The sequence below is a fragment of the Lepisosteus platostomus genome, chromosome 11 (genome assembly GCF_059453375.1).
Source record: "Lepisosteus platostomus isolate fLepPlt1 chromosome 11, fLepPlt1.hap1, whole genome shotgun sequence".
Lineage (NCBI taxonomy): Eukaryota > Metazoa > Chordata > Actinopteri > Semionotiformes > Lepisosteidae > Lepisosteus > Lepisosteus platostomus.
In genome coordinates this window covers 4,210,811-4,226,740 of record NC_142621.1, presented here as the reverse complement: position 1 = coordinate 4,226,740, position 15,930 = coordinate 4,210,811, and the positions used below count along the sequence as shown (strand labels likewise).

General features: G+C 42.6%; 1 protein-coding gene across 3 annotated transcripts; it reads left to right on the top strand.

Annotated features, from left to right (window-relative positions):
* Positions 1 to 6,021: 6,021 nt before the first annotated feature.
* Positions 6,022 to 14,903, top strand: acadm (acyl-CoA dehydrogenase medium chain). Of its 3 annotated transcripts, none has more exons than XM_088597975.1 (13): positions 6,022 to 6,281; positions 6,753 to 6,964; positions 8,046 to 8,145; positions 8,325 to 8,422; positions 8,943 to 9,012; positions 9,196 to 9,296; positions 9,479 to 9,559; positions 10,408 to 10,538; positions 11,308 to 11,416; positions 12,764 to 12,904; positions 12,986 to 13,081; positions 13,174 to 13,422; positions 14,574 to 14,903. In XM_088597975.1, exons 2-13 carry the CDS (start codon positions 6,947 to 6,949, stop codon positions 14,643 to 14,645), a joined length of 1,266 nt encoding a protein of 421 aa, XP_088454101.1. In that variant the 5' UTR covers positions 6,022 to 6,281; positions 6,753 to 6,946; the 3' UTR covers positions 14,646 to 14,903. The 3 variants fall into 3 exon arrangements, with proteins under 3 accessions (XP_088454101.1, XP_088454103.1, XP_088454100.1); XM_088597977.1 differs by having other exon boundaries at positions 6,022 to 6,340; XM_088597974.1 differs by lacking the exons at positions 6,022 to 6,281; positions 6,753 to 6,964 and adding an exon at positions 7,560 to 7,717.
* The last annotated feature ends 1,027 nt before the right edge of the window (positions 14,904 to 15,930 follow it).

Here is a 15,930-nt window from a genome sequence, read left to right as displayed (position 1 = left end):
TGATCTTGCAATGCCAACAGTTTGAATGAACAGGAGAGCCACTGTACAGACATACAAACATCAGGGACACATCTACAGTATAACAAATCGTGACCCCAAAATCTGCTGGATGAGGCCCTTGGATCAATCAGCAACTAATTACCTAACGGCTGCTTCTCTGATGGTTTTCAAAACCGAACTATGCTGCTCATGCAGCAGCTGAATATCTGTTAATGCACCAGAAAATTAAACAAAGCAATGGGAGAAACACGAGAAATGAAAGATAGGTTGTGAATACAGAAAATATTTAACTGTAGAGGGGAAATGAAAAGAGCTAACTATAAATTCAGTTTGGCCAAGCGTGCAAATTTGCATTTTATGTGCTTTGAGTCTATCAGCACTCATTGTGTATGGACTTGAAAGTAAGCTGTACATTAACTCCCCTGAATAAGTATGAATTTCTAACATTTATTTCTGGAACTGCAGGCTAAGTGTTTTGAGAACTCTTGCCTCTTAACAAAGCTGTCAGAAAAACAAATATCTTACGGGGGGGGGGGGGGGGTTTCCTTAGCTTTGTATTTCTGAGCTACACACTACACAGTGCAAGGGTTAATAACTTTTTACAATATTTGTTTTACTTTGATGCAGGTGCTGTCATGATAACCACCTGTCTCGTTTTCATCCAAGACAGAATCTGCTCTAGCAAGATGCAAACTTTCAACCCCCTCGAAAATAGAACTGCATAACAAAACAATCAGACACATTTCTCAGTGTGTTGATGCTTGTGGCCTCTTTCTTATTCCAGATGATTTTCATTCACTAAAAGTTCCTTTGCGTGTCATGGTGGTGACGTGGCTTAGCACAGTTACCAGTTCATAAGAACATCTGGCCCATCAAGCCCCTTCGTTAGTACCTAATTGATCCAATGATCTCATCTAGCTCCTCCAGCCATTTCATGAAAGAAGCCAGGGTATCAGCTTCAACAGTATTGCTGGGTAGCTTGTTCCACACTCCCACACCCCTTTGGGTAAAGGATTACCCTCTGTTCTGGGTTTGATCCTCTTTATCATGACCGACTTTGGATAAAGCAGCTACTGAAAATGGATATATAGCTCAAACCTCCTGAATACCTCAGTGTAATGGGAGCCGGTAGTTCAGGATAGTATAATCCGGAAGTAAGTGGAGAAGGACATCAGGGGGAGGTACAGCAGGATTAGGACGGGTTGACAGACAGGGGGGCGTGACGACGGTGATCCTGTGCCCGGGGGGCGTGGTGCTGGAAATCAAGTTCAGAAAGTCCAAAACCGGGTGATCCATCCAAGATGAGACAAACACAGTTAAAATCCGGAACGGGATCCAGAACGGGGACAGGGAATAAAACCAAGGTAACGAGGCCAGGCGCTCCGAGCCCCGGACTCAGACGGTCAGGACGCCGTGATGAAGCCGATGCCGTCCGGTCTCTCCTGGACCCACTGGTGGGTGGGCTTCCGGGCGTCCTTCTCCCAATGCCGAGCCAGGAATAGCGAGAGCGAATGGCTGAAATAGTGAGACAAAATTACAGGTGCACGTAATCAACTAGAATACGAAAGGGTCAGAGCGCCCTTAAGAGGAGGGATGACGATCGTGACACTAAGTCTACCTTAAGTCTAAACTCGGCACAAGAATCAAAGGTTGCATTATCTCATTAGAAAGTCCGGCTCTTTTCAGTGTTCTTCTGTTTAAGTGTTTGTGCATTAAGCAAAGCAGGGGGAGCAGATTTACAAACCAAAGCAAATAAAGAACTGAGCATGCAGTCATGTCTGAGCACACAGCAATTCCAAAAAGGAAGCTGAATGCATAAACATGGTTTGAGTCAAAACTGGGGAGGATAAAGTATACAGCATCCTGTCTCTGCTCCGATATAATCATTTGAAGAACATAGAGAGGGTGTCCTGCAGGACTGTCCAATGAAATGTAAGGAAAATGGCAAAATAGTACAACACAAGCACATCACTCCACTTCGTGTAACAAAGACTGTCGGACAAGAGCATAACATGGATTGAATTACACTAAGAACATTAGCAGCACCCTGACGAGAGGGACACAAAGTAATGATGACTGAGTGGGCTGATTAGCATACAATTCTCATTTGGCTAACGATGCAAAGGGGTGAAAAAAATATTTTCTTCGCAGTAAACACGAGATTATTTCCAACCTCATTTTCTGGAGATTCTGAGCGAGTCACTTCTCCTTGATTTCCACCCTGTTTTATAACGCTGTGTACATAGAACTGCAATATATATCAAATATCACATGAGACATGTTTTGAAAATAATAGGAACTCTGTAAATCGAGCACCTTAACTGCCTTTTCTGCCGGAAATATAAGGCTTTGATTCAATCTGTTGTCTCAAAAGTCACCGGTAGTGCATGCTGAGCCCATAGTCGTTGATAATAAAATAAAGAGCTGACACCTCTTCCCGTCACACAATGCAGACAATTAGCTGATACAGTGTGTTATCGTCAGTATCTGCCATGTCACAAATGCAGATGTATTGGGTTGTTTACCTTGCGGTGCTCGATGCAATCTAATGGACATGAATCATATATGGTATTTAAGTCAGGTGATGCATCAGGATATACTAAAGTCTTTCTTATCCTCCTGGCTCAGAACATTAAAGAAGACACACCCCTCCTGGCGACATCTAGTGACGTAAGAAGCCATTTCCACACTTGTGCAACAACGATTCACGAAGGCTATTTTTGGGCAGATGGCTTCTACTGCAGCTGTGATACTTTAATGACATAAGAACGGTTACAAATAAGAGGAAGCCATTTGGCCCATCGAGTCCATTTCCTATTTAGTAGCTAATTGATCTACTGTAAGTACCTCATCCAGCTATTTATGGAGAGAAGCCAGGGTGCTGGCTTCAGGAGCATGGCTGTTAGTTTGCTACAGCTCTTGCCGTAAAGAAATGCCTCTTGCCCTATGGTTATGACTTAAAATTCCAAGGAGTTACCACTTGAGTGTTATTTTCCACATTCCTCCTCTAGAGGGTGCTCCTACCTGTTTCTGTTATTGATTCAGTTCCATTATTTTCCAGTGTGTCTTGTGTTAGTGTTTTGGCTTTATAAGCCTAGCGTCTCCGCTGTTCCGGGTTCAGCTTTGGAAGACGGATGTCCGAAGGCCCGCCTATCCCCAGGCCTGGAGTAGCCTGAGGGCACAGGCCTTCACCCCGGAGTCCTGACCTACTGAGTCCAGGGCTCGGAGCGCCTGGACCCGTTAAGGTTTTATTTCTCTGTGTTCCTTGTCTTGGTTCCCCATCCCGGGGATTTTAACTGTCTTCGTCCCGGATGGATCTCCCAGTTCGTGGAATATGGACTGTGCCCTGACAACCCTTTTGGACCTCCCTGAACTTCGTTGCTTCTGCTTTTCCCCTGTGCACAGGATCACTAATGTCACCGCCCCCTGTCTGTCAACTCGTCCTACCCCTGCTGTATCTTCCCCTGATGTCCTCCTCCACTCTTCCGGATTATACTATCTGCATAGGGTCTTTAACAACGCTTTTCACGGGAGTAGGACCCGGCTCTCGTGACTTTGAGTCTTCTAGTTCATGATTCACTGTTCATTCTGAACGTTGGCTGGGAGGAGCGAGGTAATTATTGCGTACAATAATTGTGGAGATTTATGGAAGAGAAGAGCTATTGTTTTGTTCCCTGCCACTACATGTGTTGGAAGAAGAGCACACATTACTCAAGGCAAAAACATAAAACAGAAGTTTACTGTATGTTGACTCTTCATTTTCATTTGTGGAAAAGCAATAAAAAAACAAACAGAATCCTAGGATATACAGTGAGAGGGGAGAATTTAAATCAAGGATTGCCATGCGCTAATAATATCTTATTTAGATTGTGGTGCACAGTTACAGTCACCACCTTACAAAAATAATTATCGTTGCTCTAGAATCTGTCAAGAGAAGAACAACCAGATACATTCCTTGGCACAAAAGAAGTGTCCTACACTGACGGGCTGAAGGAACTGAATTCCTGAAATGTCTTTCAGTTTTGAACCTGGTTGGGACTTGATTCTCGTATTCCAAACCCTCAAACACGCTGGCAAGGTCAACCGAGCAGACAATGAAACATGAGCATGAGGACACTGTGGAAACTGTGGGAGAGTGTGTTTAAAACCGAGAGAGGGGGGCACCTATTTTGTGCGAAGGGGTGTGGAGGTTTGGAACAAACTACCCAGACATGTTGTGTTGAAGCTGTTGCGCTGGTTTCTTTCATGACCTGTCTGGATGAAGTCAGTTAGGCCCTGAAAAACACATCTGAGCTAAACTGGCTGAATGGCCTGCCTTCTTAAACTTCTTAAACTGTATTAATTAATTCTTGTGGGTGGAAGGAGCGTTCCCAAACCATTTTTGCACAAATTGCAATGTTGTCTGAAGATATTCTTTCCTGGTAAATGTTCCTGCCCTAGTCTAGCCATTGCGGTAATTATTTTATAAAGAGCAGGTACCATTATTAAGACTTTTGATTATCATTCTCAGGAAGAGTGTTCTTGTTTTTGCTGTTGTCCTTTCGTACCATTGTGTACAAAGGGCATTTGGTGATACCACAGAACAAGCCAGCACTCTTCATTAGGAAAATGACAGAAATCCATGATAAGGATGCTGTGTTCTTCTCTCCAGAGAAATGCCCCTCAGAGAGCCTCTTTTCCAGCCCGGGCTGATCTGTAACTCAGCTTAATCTGCTGGCAGACAGGCAAGTGGCAGGACACAGAGCCTTGTGGGAGCAGCTGTCCTTGAGATGGAAATCCCAACGAAAGCCACTTGTAAATCCGAATGCCAGAGTCGCTGGATCTGCGCTCATTTAATAATTATCAACACAAGTTAAAATTCAATTTTCTGCTAAAACCAGTACAGTGTCCAGCTGTGAGATGATGTTCCTTAAAAACGAAAGATCGTCAGTGTACAGAAAAATAGAGAATTCTCTATGTTGCATCATGCGCCACTTTGGTAGAGGTCATGATAAATGAGCCATTCAAGAAAGATGTATGGCAAATCTTACTAGACAGCTACTTATTTTTGACGAGTGAGTTATCACTGAGTCATACCCTCACATCAGGATCCAAAACAGCAGGGGACTTGTTTTTATTTTGTAAATACCTTTTTTTTTTTACAAAATTGTTGTACCTTTATTACTGTATATATACTGTAATGCTGGGGAAAGAAAGGAGTTTGGATTAAATGTTTATTAACACTTAGCAGTCTTTGTCACATCAGTATTGCTAGGCAAGATCTAGTATGCACCACAGTATATGTAAATGTTTATGCATATGCACATGTCGATGTGCTGACTGTTAAAGTCTTGGGTAATTATCTTAGTTTCTGTGTTTGCTTATTCTTTAGTCAAACCGGGCAAACTGGGTGAATGATGCCTATGAAAACCATGGAGCTGAGCATCGTAGCTTGTTTTTGTGATTGCACTTGGGGTGATTGTATAGATACAGAATATAAAAATATTTAAAAAGCCTCTATTTATTGTCCTAGATTTCAAGCAATTCAAATTAAGAAAGTAAAGATCTACACCTATCTATCCCTTAACGTGTATCCAATGATATCAAGTAATGTTGATATCATTGGATTTTATTAACAAGTGTTTCATAAAATCATGTGTACAGGTCATTTTGTGGTGCCTGATGTGGAAAACAAAGACTTTGGTAAAAGGTCCTTTAAAACTGAACTACGCAATGATCTGTCGAGAAAGTAACGCATTAGTTTATTGATCTAACAAAGAAAAGCTAGTCATAAACTACCCAACAACAGCTAAGCTGTAACAGCTAAAGAAAATAAAAACGCACCATGAGGACTGAAGTAGACACCCATTTACCTTTCTGAGCACTTACCGCAGTTAATAAAGAAAGGACACTCGAGTCTCAAAGTATTTCAAAATGTGTTCTAAACATTGAAAGAATGTTAATGAAAAGGGTGGCGCTGTTTGTCAAAATATTCAGATTAAGGGCTATGAAAAAGGCGTATTCAGCTGAAAGAAAAGCTAAACAGGGAAACTAATAGAAGAGTTTTAACTGCTGACCGACATCGACATATGCACATTTAGATAATTGGAAGACAGCAACAATTATTGAAGATAACACTGTGTGGTCAGAACGGTTCCTGTTGCTTATTCCAGGGACAGCACCATTGAATAGGGTGGACAGGACCAGTGACAGGGGCCGGACTGTAATAATGTACTGTAGCCCTCTTTTCTCGGACACTGCTGCGACTGAACCAGGAGTTTCTACTGTGTCGAGTGGGATTGGTGCGTATACGCGAAAAGGCACAGTACCGTACTACAATCTGTGACGAACTGTTACCGGCGTATGTACTCAGACTATTTCTGTTGACTCACAAGTTTCAACACTGTTTAATTGTATTCAAATCACCTGGCTTTTTTTTTTTTTACCAGTACCTAGTCTCAGGACGTAAATAATACTATTATACTGTTTTTCATGCTCGACTCCTATAGTTCAACCCAAATATTTTCTTCAGCACGCGTGTACAACATGTATCCTTAATATTGCACTTCAGCGCTATTGTCTATTTTTTAATAAGGACTTTCTAATAAGTGTTTGGGACGTAGAGAGAGGAATTACCGTATATAAAACATGCCTCGATTCATAAAACGTGAATACTTTGAAACTTCAGTTTCATATTTTAAAGGGGGGGGGCTCGATGTTTTCAGCCAATTGCATTACGCAATTTTCTTTTCTTTCTTTTTTTTTTGCTCCAGGTGATAACAGTAAACATATTTAAAAACCGGGTGTTAATTTTGGACCTGGAGACTGAAACTAGGTAAAAGGTCGCCTAGGCGATTGGGAGTGGGCTCGTGACGGAGGGGGCGGCGGTGATTGGCTGGACGACAGTTCCTTTTGGGGGCAAAGGTTGTTCGGACGTTCGAGGTCCCGAGGAGCGCAGGCTGTCAAAATGATGCACTTAAGTAAGGTAAAATATGCCTTAATTACTCGGATATGACCATTATATGCAGAGATGCGAATGCATTCGAAGATCCTCCGTGCTGCATGTTTCTAGGTTCTCTTTTTGTAAGACGATGCCTTTGCGTAGGATTTATATAACGAGGTAGTCATGAGCTGTTGCAGCTGTTGTTTTAGTGTATGTATATACAAAGAGGAAATGTTAAGGACTACGCATTATGTGGCTTGCATTTATTGCCGGAATTCCAAATGTGTACGTTGTATTTTATTATTGCAGTACTTTTGAAGCGAACGGAGGCGTCCAGAATTGTGGGCTGTATGGCGGATGTGATGTAGGCATCTTGCCTGCAAAACTGAAATCTAAGCTGTTGAAAACAAGGTGTTGCGTGCAGGTTCTGTAACGAGCTGTAGCGGCGATGGTCGGTCTCTGTCGCCGAGGTTACTCGGTAGTTTCTGATCACCCTTGCCTGCGCTGGACGACACAAACGCCAGCAACGTTTTATCGCGGTTTAATAACCCAACATAATCCAGTCCCGAAGTCATACAAAGAGGGATATAAAAAGGTTTAAACGTGGCGAAGTTGTAGTTCTATTTACAATGTCTCATTTTCAGCGTGGCAGTTAGCGCTGCTGCGCTCACGGCTTCAGGTCCGGGGCGTGGTTGAGGACCGAGGGATCTTCTGTGTGGAGTTTGCATGTTCTTCCCGGGATGGCACGGCTATTCACCAAGTGCTCCTGTTTCCTCCCACAGTCCAAACATAATTGTGAGGTGAACAGGGTCTCTCGATTGTCCCCACGCCTGTGTGTGGCTTACAAAGGACTGCCTTCACCTCTTGCTTGTCCTGTTGCCTGTTGAGTTAGGCTCTGGTGCTCTAATAACATTATTACTGCAAGCAGACAGATGGGTAGATCTCATTCGACACTAGGGGCTCTTGTGCAGTTTTGTCGAATCGGGTCGGGAATAGATGAAGTGTTGCTGTATCTTTTAAGTTTGGGGGGGGGGGGATCTTTCAGGGTTTTTATGCTAAAGAATTGCAGGGCGAGGAGTAACAGTTGTGCTGCTGTGTTGTTGTTTTTCCCCCCAATCTGTAGCTTCTAAAAGCCACCGCTCAAGCTGGAGTGAGATTCCAGGGCACTACAGCCAGAGCCGCCCCAAGTGCCCCCAGAGCTGCTGTTGGAGGGTTTAGTTTTGGTGAGTAGAGTGCCGTGCGCCGTGTTTTAAGCGTTTCCACCTTTCCCCGTGGATAGCTGAAGGGATGGCTCATTTTGCAAAGATATTAAGCCGTTCAGCGCCGAGATCGGGCGTCTTCGTCCCCGTGTAGCGGAACGGCTGCGGTCTGTGCCAACACCACTCCGGTTCTACCCCCGCAGACCTGACGGATCAGCAGAAGGAATTCAGGGAAACGGCGCGCAAGTTCGCGAGGGAGGAGATCATCCCTGCGGCGCCACACTATGACCGGACGGGCGAAGTAAGTGCCGCCACGCGCCCTGGAGCCTGACCCCTCGGCCAGAGTACAGACCTCCAGCCGTTAATTCACTTTGGTCGGGGTGAATTTTTTCTCTCTCATCCTGCTGTGCGGAACAGTTCGGCTGGCCTGCTGAGGCTGTAGGTTCAATGTAATGAGTGGGGAGCGCTCGGGCCTGGACTGAAAGCGGGCCTGTTTTCATAGCTGCCTGCGATTGTTTGCATTCTGACCTTGAATAACCCATAACGGCAATCTGTCATGTCCACTGGAAGGCTCTTGCAGCAGCCCCTGAAGAGGGTGATTCAAATGCCTCTTCTCATTATTAGAAGGACAGATAAGCTTTCCCCTGTCTTAATATTCAAGCAGCATCTCCAAAGAGCTCAGGCCTCATTTGCTAATGTGCAGATAACTGCACAGACAGGAGACTGAGCAGCTGAATTGTAACTAGGTTGCAGTTGTATTGGCTTGGAAATGGCACTATCAACTGTGGTTAATTTATACTCTCTTTTCTATTGCCTTGTAGTATCCTGTTCCTCTTATTAAGAGAGCCTGGGAGCTGGGCCTGATGAACTCTCATATTCCAGAAGACTGTGGTATTTCTTATGTTCTTGTCTTGCCTTTTCCATTTTTCCAAAAGGAAACTGTTGTTTTCTTTGATCTATGTGATACACATGGTGCTTTTAATTCCCTTTCCTCACTTCTCAATTGCTGGAAACCTCACTCCAAGTATTTTTTCTCTTCTGTATTTTTGTAACGTACGTTCTTGTCGGATGCAGGTGGCATGGGCCTTGGTATTTTTGATTCCTGCCTCATCACGGAGGAGATCGCTTATGGCTGCACTGGTATTCAGACAGCCATCGAGGCAAATTCCCTGGGGGTAAGGAGACTTGTTCTGTGCGTTTTAAGTGAAATACCACTAGGTTGTCCACAGACTGAAACCGCACAGCAGCGTGTATCACTATACAGTATATAGATAGCTGCCAGTGTCTGTTTGTGTACCGTATGTGTATTTTTGCCATTAAACACAGTCCAAACAGTTGTTTTCTTCATTGTCTTTAGCAAATGCCAGTCATCATTGCAGGTAATGACCAGCAGAGGAAGAAATACTTGGGCCGAATGACAGAGGAGCCCCTGATGTGTGTAAGTATTCAAGAAAAGGCTTACACTGTACAGGATTCACTTGTAGAGCAGTGTGACAGAGTTAAATAGTATTTCAGTTGCTAATTGAGGCAATGTGAAAAATCACAGTAAAAGACAGTAAAAGGCATGCTGACAGTTGCAGCATGAGTATGTTCAACAAGCCTAGAGCCATGTGACATTTTTGACAGCGGGTTCGAGAGAAAGAGAGCTATGAAATGCTTCTTAGCCACCTGAGAGGTGACTGGTCCACTCTGATGACTTCTGTGTCTAAAAAAAATCTCGATAATGTTTCTCTTGAACTTGCATTTAATGTTCATTTACCTTGCATTTTTTAAATTTCACACTGTCGTTAACATAAGATTCACAGCTTCATTTTTGCACAATTCTTATCAATACAAATATATGGATTTGTATCAGATAATTTTGAGTTGAAGCGCCAAATATACAGAGAGCACTGTATATTGAATGCAGCCTACGTTAGTGCTGTGATATTACAAGGTGAAACTCTTTCAGGTGACAACTGACATGCATAATATTGCATTAAGCATCTCCAATAAAGCAGGTGAGGGCTAAATAATTCCAGATTTGTTCCGTTTCCAAATTGTTTTTTACAACAAAACTCCAGTCAAAGACATCGAGGGAATAAAATTGTGTCCTTAGTGACCATTCATGCCTAGAATTTTCTAGTAACACACAACCACTTGCGTGTGATGGAAAATGACACAGAACAATTGTTTTATACCGCAGTATAATTGTGCAGAATTAAAAAGAGTAACGCCAGTACCAATCGGATCAAATGCAATTGAATTTTGAAGAGTAAAATGTACTTTTATTTTGTCTTCCCCAAGGCCTACTGCGTGACCGAGCCTATCGCCGGCTCGGACGTGGCCGGAATAAAAACCCGAGCGGAGAGGAAGGGGGACGAGTACATCATCAACGGGCAGAAGATGTGGATCACAAACGGAGGCAAAGCTAACTGGTGAGGCTCCAGCAGGGGACGGGCTCGGCGGTGGCGCTGGGGAGAGATTCGATCTGTGACCAGGCTTTGCGTGAAGGGGGCGGGTCCGCCCCTGGCCGGGCTGCTGGTGTCTTGCAGAGCAGAGAGAGCGGAGGGAGATGTTAACCCAGCTGGCGTGTTTTTGCAGGAGGGGTGGAGTTTCAGCTGTGACTCGGCTCTGACTGCCAAGCCACTGTGCCAGTAAAATAGTCAGTTTTGACTGTATATAAAATACAAAAAAAACATTTTTCTCCAAATAAACAAATATGCAACTGTACCACTGTATAGTATTGACTTGAAAATGAAAATCTTGATTTAGGCTATATTGACGCATTACAGCAGCAGACACAAGTTCCCTGAATCTGAGGCAGCGTAATGTGTCATAAACTGTTTTGTTGAACCGGGCCAATTTGTCCATGAGCTCTATTTTTTTTTTTTTTAAGTGCATTCAGCCCTCATCTGTCTTTGTTGCTGACAAATCTAGTTCTTTGGAATTTGCCTGCTTATGATACAGGGTTCCTTACGTACATGTGCAGCTGCACATTTGATGATGTTTTTAGAAAATCATGCATCACATAATCTAAATATCCTGCTGGTGAGGCGGTAGAGAGTTGATCTTGAATGGTGATGGAGCACAGAGAAGTGGCTTGTACAGTAGCAATATATGTTCTCTGTGGACACATAGAGGAATTGAATTGAACTGAGAGTGAATGTAAGGCATTAAGTGAAGTGCCGGTTTGTGTCTGCGCAGGTACTTCCTTCTGGCTCGAACGGATCCTGATCCCAAAGCACCTGCTGGCAAATCCTTCACTGGCTTCATTGTGGACGCAGACGCCCCAGGAGTTCAGCCTGGCAGAAAGGTGACCCTGAATGTTTACGTTTTCCGCGCAATATTGAACATCTCTTAGTTTTCACCTGAAGAAGATAAAGAGACAACTCAAGGTATTAGAATTTCCTAAATCCCGGAGATCTTCAATTCTTGTTCCTTAACTTAAAGAACAAGATCAGATTTGGATTTTTGAATGTTACAGTCCTGTATCCATTTGCTTGTCCAAATGTTCGAATAATCAATTTAGTCTCCTTTCCTGGAAAACGGCAACATTATATTGAATGTGCAGTAAAGCCTTCATCAAGGGCATGTTTGTGCTACTGTAAGATTAAAAGTGTTAAATTATAACTGCCATTGACAAAAAGAAAAAACCTCCTCTTCTATGTTTTTATAGCTATCAATAGTATTTGTCACTGTAAAACAATCTGCTTTTTTAACTAGGCATAGTGACACTGGGTTTGGCAGTGACTCTCTTGTTTGGTTTTACATAAAGAAAGAAAGCAGAGAAATGAATTTCCCTACCCCTTACTGTAATTACGGGAGTCTTACAAGGACCTGTTTTACCTCTAACGCTTTTTTTTGTACAAGTAATGCATCAGCCAATATACAAGGGTTCCGTAGTGTCTAACAGTTTTATATTCTCTAGGTCCCACTATGTTATTAACAGGGTTTTTAACAGAAAACTAAATTGATGGTATTCAGTCATAAAAGTGATGTGTTTTCTGGGAGCTTCAGTATCCTGCCTGACATGTGACTTGGGCACTTACTTGAATGCCTTGAAATTTAGCACGTTAAGAATTTGCAATCCAAAACGATAGCTGAGGTTTTTCATATTGGAAAGAATAAGCAAAAACGGTTCTCTGCAAAAAAGGTAATCGGTCCTGCCCAACTTCTTCGTCTGTGGGAAAGTTTTTTTTTTGGGATGGGCCTCAAAGCATACTCTTGGGATGCCTGAAGTTTTGTTCTTCTCAGCAATAAACTTTGTTACTGCTGCGTCTTTAAATACACGTTACTGGGAACTTTGCTCCATGACAGGCTGCCTTGTTTACTTTAAAGGTGTCTCTTTTCCTAGTGCTTTTACTTTTTCCTAAATCATATCTCAGTAACTTGCTATTTACCTGTACTTTAGTTTCCAATCTAAGACCACAAGCTGGAGCAAAATCAAAGGTTACTCAGTTTGATTTCAGGGATGGGGTTCAAAACCAGGATCCAATCCTTACTGACAGATGTATGTACTTGTTCGTTTTCTCACGTTCACGAACACAAAAGCCTTGTTGTCAACGGTTAAGCCTCTTCACCATGTCAACGCCAAAAACAAGAATTGGTGCTCAATTACCTTAACCCGGTACAAGAAATGTGGACTTTTGCCTGCTTTTAGGAGATGAATATGGGACAGAGATGCTCCGACACACGGGGTATAACTTTTGAAGATGTCAGAGTCCCTAAAGAGAACGTCCTCATTGGAGAAGGAGCTGGCTTTAAAATCGCTATGGGAGCTTTTGATAAGACCAGGCCTCCGGTGAGTGTCGGAAACGTATTTCATTATTATTATTATTAATATTATTATTATGATGAGGATGATTATTTAATTATCTGGCAGGTGGCAGCGGGAGCTACAGGCCTGGCACAGCGGGCTCTGGACGAAGCGACGAAATACGCTTTGGAGAGGAAGACCTTCGGCAGGCTCATTGCCGAAGTAAGTGCGCCCGTGGGGGAGTGGAGGGGGAGCGGCTGGGCGTGTCCGTTTAGGAGGGGAACGAGTCGTTTTGTCCTTGTGTGTCCCGTTAGCACCAGGCCATCTCCTTCCTGCTGGCGGAGATGGCCATGAAGGTGGAGCTGGCCAGGATGGCCTACCAGAGGTCCGCCTGGGAGGTGGACGAAGGCCGCAGGAATACCTACTACGCCTCCATCGCCAAGGCGTTCGCCGGAGACATCGCGAACCAAGTCGCCAGCGACGCGGTTCAGATCTTCGGAGGCAACGGGTTCAACAGTGAATATCCTGTGGAGAAGCTGATGAGAGATGCCAAGATCTACCAGGTACATCTCTGGAATGCACCCAATAAAATATTTATTATTGTTTGTTTTTTTTGCTTTTATTATTATTTCAGTGGTGTTGAACAGCGAAAGCAAAAACTTTTTTTTTAACATAAAGCAATTTATTTGTAATATCCCGCATTAAAGTTTCCAATTGCTGGCAGTAGGCATGCATAGAAACATGCACCACTGCTCTTATTTTACAGTATATCAGTGATCTAGGTTCTGGTACAGTTAGCAAAGCACTTATTCTTTCAGATGGTATCAAAAGGGAAGTTTAGCAAACGGTAAAGTACAGCGTATAAAATTAAATAAAATTCAAGTCTGGTCTAACAAATTCCTGGCAGATGACCTTTTAAGATAAGTGCAGGGTTTACCTGCAGGTAGCAACACTAAATACAAACTGGGAAACACTGAGTAAGATGTTTATGTTGATACATTTACATCTTCTAGACAACGTGGGGAAGCTTTTGAAAAAGGGAACAAAGTGAATTAAAAGCAAAGGTTTTACGGATGTTATGATGAAAGTATAACCCCCCTGTAGGCCTCATTTACCATAATGTTTCCAATTTCAGTCACCATGTTATAGAAAAGATATTGCTGCTCTGGATTCAGTCTAGCAAAGATCAACCAGATGCATTCAGGACCTCAGGGAATGTCCTGCACTGACAGACTGAGGAACTGAACCTTCTTAGTTCAGTTCTACTAGAAAATGTCACATGTGGACCTGATACAAGTATTCAAAATCCTCAGAGACCCTGGCAGAGTCAAGCCAGTGGACATTTACGGAGTGAACAGCGAATCGTGAACCAGAGGCGTTCTGTGGAAATGCATTTAAAACTGATAACAGGAGGCACTCCTTTACCCAAAGGGCTGTGAGATGATTGAACACGATACCCAGCCATGTTGCTGATGTCTAATACCCTGACTTCTTTCCAGAAACTGCTGGATGAGATCTGTGGCTACTAACAGCCAAACAATCTAGATGGGTCAAATGCCTCCTCTCCTTTTTACCCACCTTTCTAATGTTCATGGGATTAAAATGTGTGGTGTCATTGATGTATATACATTCGTTTTTCAGATTGTTTTTTTTTATAAAAAATGTTGGCTCACTGATTGTGAGAGATTTTAATCAACATTATTTTCTTTTTCAGATCTATGAAGGTACAGCTCAGGTCCAGAGGATGATCATTGCTCGTGAACACATTGGAAAATACAAACAGTGATTGCACTTTTTTCCTGTAACAGTCTTCCCTTTGTTATAATTTTATGTCCTGTATGTAGAGTATCAACGACTATCAATGCAAGTACGTTCTTTGCCTTCCATATTTTAAATAAATTGGTGCCTATGACACAATACGTGAGCCTTAGAAAATGGTAACCTGAAGCCTTTAAAAGCCTTTATATACTGTTATCAAAGATAAGAGCTGCATTTGGGAACTAATTTTTGCAAAGCTGAAATAAAAAGGATGTTATATATTTAAGTTTTCTGGTTGGGTTTTTTTTACAATGTTTTTATGTATCTTTAATGGGGAAGCACACATCTGGATTGTCCTGGGTGTGTTTGTTTGCCTTTGGGTAGATACTGTACCAATTCTACAGGATATTGCTGATGCTCAGAGGAATGTTCCTACTAACACGAAGGAAATAGTTTCAATTCCACCACTGTTAGTTGTGTAAATTAACGCTAAATTGTACAAATCTAGTATAGCATGTTTTGTTTGCTAAGTGAGCAAGTTTGAGTTCATGGCATTTGTTTGCTCAGTAGAAAATAGACTTCTTAGGTTGAATTTTGCCACAAAGGAGACTGATTTTGTCACGTCTCAGATCCTGAGCAAGGATGGATCTGGTCAGTACTGGGCTGAGAGAAGCCTGGAAAAAATTTCCTGCTGTAAGGCAGTGGTGTTAAACTCAGCTCAAAGTCTTTCATGGCTGAGTGCTGAAATGCAGCTCAGTAGAAGCACAGTTACCTATAAAACACCATCAAGCCCGGTTAGAATTATTAACAGTTATATAGTCGATCGACAGCTGTGTAACTGAGAGCTCAATGACTGATAATGATGTTTTATTTATTCAAGAACAAGCTGTACAAATGCACATATAATACAGATACCAGAAGAAAAGGTAAAGAGGAAAAGAACAACAAACTGATTCAGTTTTAAATTTCATGCTGAAAGCTGTAGTGAACAGACAGGTCTGCAAGAGAGGTCTAGAAAAGTCAGCAGCTGAAGAGTAATGCATTTGGGCAGCACGTCCTCCACGATGACTCTGTTGCCCTTTGCTTACAGCTTGGTCTTCAGCAGACATACTGTAGACACCCCGAATCATCAGATCTATAGAGATTACGTCTCCACATTGGCTAGTCCGGTCTTCCCTTGTTTGTAAGGTATATTCTAAAGAGTAATAGTTTGCTCATTTAACCAACACTTAAAAGATATTTCAGTGCCCTATATGTGAGCATGAGAACCTTTTTGTTCACACTAAATTCCACATATAGACAATGCAATTTAT

What these genes read in the sequence shown, in the direction of transcription:
- acadm (XM_088597974.1), top strand. Translation starts at nt 7,649, where the DNA reads ATGTTCTTCCCGGGATGGCACGGCTATTCACCAAGTGCTCCTGTTTCC. An exon ending in CCCACAGTCCAAACATAATT is followed by an intron (nt 7,718 to 8,045) that starts GTGAGGTGAACA and finishes CCCAATCTGTAG; the next exon opens with CTTCTAAAAGCCACCGCTCA. An exon ending in TCGGCAGGCTCATTGCCGAA is followed by an intron (nt 13,082 to 13,173) that starts GTAAGTGCGCCC and finishes GTGTCCCGTTAG; the next exon opens with CACCAGGCCATCTCCTTCCT.